This window comes from Limulus polyphemus, unplaced genomic scaffold, assembly GCF_000517525.1.
Source record: "Limulus polyphemus unplaced genomic scaffold, Limulus_polyphemus-2.1.2 Scaffold3357, whole genome shotgun sequence".
NCBI lineage: Eukaryota > Metazoa > Arthropoda > Merostomata > Xiphosura > Limulidae > Limulus > Limulus polyphemus.
The window spans coordinates 5,719-12,114 of NW_013668967.1; the positions used below are offsets into that span (position 1 = coordinate 5,719).

The 6,396-nt window shown below is 29.5% G+C and overlaps 1 protein-coding gene across 3 annotated transcripts in view; it reads left to right on the forward strand.

Moving 5' to 3' along the window:
- The window catches only part of LOC106469210 (activin receptor type-2A-like), a 51,594-nt gene that overhangs the window by 1,495 nt on the left and 43,703 nt on the right, over positions 1 to 6,396 (forward strand). For all 3 annotated transcript variants that reach the window (XM_022397661.1, XM_022397664.1, XM_022397662.1), the window contains exon 2: positions 2,244 to 2,369. In XM_022397661.1, coding sequence (XP_022253369.1) covers positions 2,312 to 2,369 — 58 coding nt within the window. In that variant the 5' untranslated portion in view covers positions 2,244 to 2,311. The remainder of the gene's footprint in view (positions 1 to 2,243; positions 2,370 to 6,396) is intronic.

Genomic DNA, 6,396 nt, shown 5'->3' on the forward strand with positions numbered 1-6,396 from the left:
ACTCTCTGCTTTCTTTCATCCAGCCACTCTTCTATCCAATTTTCTAACTGTTGGGATACCCACACCTATAGAGTTAATTTTTTTACTAAGCCTTTTATGTGGCACCTTGTCAAATACTTTCTGAAAATCCAGATACACAAAATCTACACCCTTACCTTCCTCTGCATCAGCAGTAACCTTTTCAAAGAATGTTAGAAGATTTATAAGGCAAGAATTTCTCTTAGTGAAACTATGTTGACTATCCAATAAAATTATTAACTTTGTTAAATGACTTTGCAAAGCATCTTTTAACAGACTTTCCAAAACTTTTCCCACAACTGGGATAAGACTAATGGGTCTGTGATTACTGGGACAATTTTCATTACCTCCCTTGAAAAGAGGAGTTACATTAGCTAACTTATAATCCTCTGGTATCTGCCCACTATTCAAGGACTGACAAATAATAGTAATAAGTGGCTCACATATCCAATCTTTAACATTCTTCAAAACCCTTGGGGAAGTATTATGTGGCTTAGGAACCTTATCGCTTTTTAAACTTCCCAATTTTTTTCTTAACCAGCTCAGAATTAATGCAGCCATCATGTTTGATCTCGTTTCTATTTATCAACTGTTTCAGATGTAAAATACTGCTTAAATTTTCCTCAGAAAAAAAACTGAAGAAAAAGCAAAATTTAATAACCCAGCCATCTCACAATCATCAGATACAAACCTTCCTTTATCATCCCTCAAAGGTCCTACCCCCACCCTAACATTTTGTTTACCCTTAATGTAATTAAAGAAATCCTTACTGTTAATTTTTACATTTTCAGCCAACCTTTTCTCATACATCCTTTTTAATGTCTTAATTTCCTGTTTCACCAATTTTCTTGATCTTCTAAATCTCCTTCTGTCATACCAGTCAACTTAAATTTCTAAAATTTATGATGCTTTTCTTTAATTTTACCTGTTAAACTCTTTGTGAGCCAACCTGGTTCTTTACTTGCAGCTACTTTTTTCTTTCTATCAGGAATATGTTTACCTTGAATATTTAAAAATGTATCTTTAAAACTTTTCCACATATGATCAGTGTCTCCACGTAACTCAGCTGCCCAATTCACAACAGATATTTCTTGTTGCATCACTTCAAAATTTGCTTTTTTTTAAAATTTGTAACCAAAATATCATTATTCCTTATCTCCATATGCAGCAAAACATTGAACCTAATAGAGCAATGATCACTTACACCCAGATATTCCACAATTTCCACCTTTTCGATCATTTCTGTATTTGAAGTTAACAATAAGTCTAAGCTAGCATTGTTTCTAGTTGGTTTTTTGACTAACTTGTGAAGAACAGTTTCCAAAAACCTTTCTCCCTCATAGTTTCACTCTAGCATTTCCCAATCTATATGCCTGAAATTAAAATCACCCATAATTATGACCTCATTAACAGCTGAAATCTTAATCTCATTGTAAAGTTTCTCACTAATTTCATCAGTGTCATTTGGTGGTCTGTAACAAATTCCCACTAAATACCTTTTTCCTTTATATCCACAAATAGAAACCCAAATGGATTCAATCTCTTTGCTATTATTTTTGATATCTTCAACTTCAACAGGATGTAACTCACACTTAACATATGAAGCCACTCCTCCCACCTTTTTAATACTCTATCCCTGTTAAAGAGCCTGTAACCCTCTATTTCAATGAAATTTGTCATCAAAATCATCTACGTTTAACCATGTTTCAGTTATTCCCATTATATCAAAATCCTCCAGTTGTACCAGTGGTCTAAAGTCATTTATTTTATTTATTATACTTCTAGCATTATAATAGTAACAATTAAGCCTATCCTTATAACTACTTCTATACTCATTTTGTATGCTAAACTTTTCTCTGTCTCTTATTCTTTTTGCATTTAGGCACAAGTTTGCCACTACATAAATCTGTTTCCATTTTAAATATTACCATTATTAAAATAAAAGATATGCTTGCTGTGCAATTACCTGATAATTATTATTATAGTTTTATTAAACCTTTCTATATCATTGGGAGTGTATTTCCATTTCAGTATTTGCACTCAATGAAACATAAAATTAACTCATGACCATCACCATAAACAGAATCACACTCTTATATTTCTTACACCTAATTTACTGACATTTATTACGGCTGTAAAAAAAATTGCAACTGTAAAAATTGATTTGGTTTACAAATTATGATAAACTGAGATAGTTTTGATGCTGTAATTTTCTTTATCTTTAGGATATAGTAGAAGCCTACTGTATGGGGGCTCTTGTAAACATCATGTGACCCACCTCCTGCCAATAACCATGATGAGCATTCTACAAAAATATTATGTTTGTGCATTTTGCCTGATGATAGTTATGGGTAAGCAAGTTATTTAAATTGATGTTGATACAGTCAAGTGAAAAAAAACAACACTGAACTGGCCAGCAGAATTGTTTAACTTATTATGGTGTATTGTGAATATTGTTTATTTCTTAACTTTCTTCTCAGCTGATTGTAAATCATTAATTTTTCTTTTATCTGTCTTTGTGAATGCTTCAACTAGTTTAATCATTTTTTTTGTTTCCATGCAAGAATGAGTAACTCAGGTTTTCAACTGATAATTTTATATTCTAATATTAAGTATTATTGAGTTTAGTTAGTAAAGGAATACATTTAAGATTAAGTAAATTGTATATTTTTATTTAATTTAATTTGAGATAACAGTATAGATAAATGATTTTGTTAATTCATAATGAAAAAAAAATTAAACAGATACTCTCAGTTCTTCAGGATTTTTAAATTTTTTTACCTTAATATGCAATTGAGGAAAATTTCATTTTCATTAATTTTTAGATAAACTGAGCCTGTTATAAACTATTCAAACAGAGCAAGAATAAAATTATTGGTAACAAATGACCTCACCCCTCAAACACAAGTATCAGGTATGAAAAGAAAATCACCAATATATATTAGCTAAAGATCTGCCTTCCAAGTATTACAGAAGTTTTTAAATTTAGTCTTCAGTTTGCTTCGTACTGTTGATTACAGTTGACTGTACTTACTATTCTCTACTAGAAAGTATTAAAAATCAAAATCTCTTTATGAACAAACATAAAATATAGAAACATCAAGTTAACAAAAAATAATTAAATTTGATAAGAAGAAGAGAATGTTAACTTAGAAAAAACTGAAAATTAAAATACCAATAAATAGAAGTGTAATGTTTAAAGCTCACTCATTAAGAAATGTACGCTTGAACATTTTCTTATCAAATTTATGAAAAGTGAAGAAATTCTTGAAGTAATTACAATTACATTTTTATAAGATATTTGATGTTGAGTTTTAAACTTGCAAATGAGTCCAGAGTGACTCTTCATGTCAAAAACATTTACTTGAAGCAAAATTATAGGGTAGTGGAGAGAAACATCTTTTTCTTGTATATATTATTGCAAATAATTTGTGAGCAACATATAATAGACAACAGGAGTCATATGCAGTTTTGCAGTTGTTATTATTTGTAATGTGCAGTTATAATAGGTACTTTTTACATCTTGAACTAATGCTCTCTGAAAAGCTGAAAAAAAATTCTTGCACATCCATAGGATGCAAGCATATTCACTTGTACTTCCTAACCCAAATTTGTGTGTATTTTACACACAACTGTATGCAAATGAGCACATTAATGTCAGTCATAATATAACAAAATATAAAGTTTAGTAAAAATTAACATCCAAAGTAAAAGCAGGATTTGCTTTTATTGTAGTTTTTTTGTGGTAAAATATTGCTAAGATGGACAGGACAGCTTAAAAATTGTAACAAAATTTCCTTTTTCTAGTTAACTTAAAAAATGTAAGAAATGGTGTTAAATGAATATCAGTGCTGTAAATCTAAATAATAAAGGAACATACTCTCTGTAAATAATTAGTACCTTGGCAATTGTCTTGTAATTCACTCCTGAGGATGATGATGTAATGTCGAAACATGTAGACTCGTCAACTTTTTTGAAGGCCATAGATAGGCCTAAATAACATTGTGCACCAGTTTAACATTGAATATTTTTATGATTTTAACTTTACACACAAGTGCCAAAATACTATAAATTACTTAGTGTCTTTAACTCTTTCCTTGCCAATGGTAAAAAAACTTTCCACTTCTGACCATGCATTAATAAAAAATATTATCTCATAAACAGAGCTTGGTGATAAGTGGAATTTAGGAATATAATAATCATTCAGAGCATTAATTAGTTGCATCCAACTAAAGGATTATTTTTTGCATGAGACTTGTATAGTTGGAATAATCAAAAATATTAATAATTTGAAACAATAGTTTAGATTAGTTGATTATTTTAGTGAGACTTGGCACTAATTGATTAAATTGAACAACTTTGATTTAATGATGAAAAATCATTCTGACAATATTTCAATTACTTCAGTTGTTTGAGTTATTGGAAGCTCTAATTTTGATTAGTTTTGTTAAGTAATTTAATGATAATTTTGATTAGTTATTTTTACTTGATACTAATCAAGTTAATTGTCCAGCTCTACATAAGTGTCATCATATCTGAAATTCAAATCATACAGGAGATAACCATGGGACCTTTTAAAGTATAATAATTTTTTTTTAAATTTATTATTTATAGTGTCTATGTAACATAGGCTATACTACACCACAGTGCATTATACCAATGACTGTTGAACTGAAAACTATTTTCCATGCATACTTATAAGGAAACAGTACTATATAGGTTTAACTTATCACCACAGGTATCCTTTACTGTGCATGACACAAGGTTTTAGTGTCTTACATTTAAAATTGTATAAAATTATTTTTTGTTTATGTTATACCAATTAGAATAGCATAAAATCTCAGCTAATAATCCATATTTTAATAGTATACAAGTTTTAAGTTCTTAATTCTGCAAGGCAATATTAAAAAAAATCCTGAATTTCCCCTAGTGTGACACATTTTCCCTAGGTATCTTCTCTATTTTATCCACCACACCCTCCAATAGCTACGAAATTAAACATAAATTACTCAATATAAAATCGTCATTGCTCAGACAAACCATAATTTTTATAGCTTTAAATTTTGTTTGGTTACAGAGCTGTCAAATACAAAATCAGACCCCTCCTGTCACACCCACCTGATACATCCTCTCTTTCAGGATTTGTTAATAGTTCTGTCTTACATTTAATTATATATTAACTATAACCAATAGAAAGCCAAGATTTTCATCTATCAAATGACGTATTGTATAATGTTGTGTTCTGAACAAATAATCATCAATTTCACTCACAGTAGCAGCTCCGTACCTATGGAAAAGGTAACGACTATCTTGGATGAATTTGTAATGGCTCTTGTCGCATAGTTAGAAAGCCAGAAACATTTTTAGAGTTGGGGGAGATTGTCTACTTTTGCATGTTATTAATCTATGTTCTTTGATGCTTTATTTAATTAAATAAAAAATTAGTGCATTACTACCATTAGTATAAAAAAGTATGGTTAAATGTCATTGACAATTGATAGCAAGAAACAAGAAGATTGGGTAAGTACTTTTATTTCATGTTTATTCTTTGTTAATTATTACAAAAGTAACTGAAATGTAAAAATATGGCTCTTTTTAGGTTAGTTAAGATTAGATTAGGTAAAAGAAATAATAATATAATAAAAATATTTCACGAGGTGTGCATATGAGCAGCTCAGCAGCTCATGGGTAATGTAATTCAATAGTGTAACTTGTGCTGCACATTCCCTGGTTGATTTACAACTTATAATGGTGCAGATAGTAGACACAGTTCAAAGAGCAATAAAATATAATTATAAATAGATGTATACTGTTACCAGCTTAAAGCTACTTACAATAAATTAATATAGTTTTATGTTATGTTCTAGAAAGAAAAAAAGGGTAATTTAGATTTATTTCAATTTTTATTTATTTTTTGGTGGTTACAAGGTCAGTCAAATTGACTGATCCTGTATAGAGATAGGGTAGAGAAAATAACAGATAAAATATAATGTGTTACTGAAAACAAATGTTTGAAATGTATTTATGAAGTTTTAGGGATTGAGAAGAGGAAAAATACTTTTATTCTTAGCATGAAAATCACTTTGCACACGGACTATTCAAAGCAAATGCTCAATGTATTCATGGACAAATCTTTTTTTAAGTTTATTAAAAATACTTCACTAAAAAATATGATTTTTTGTATGTGAAAGATTTGTAATTTTACCTGAAAAACTGTCAAAATTTGTGAAGATATACACACTATATAGAAAGCTAGAAGTATCAAATCTATAAAAACTTTAAATGAGTACAAAGAAGTCAAGTGGTTGGTCAAATTGATCGAGCCTGTGTTGAGAGAGTTAACTCTTTTCAGATGGGTCACAGGTGAAAGGCCATGTC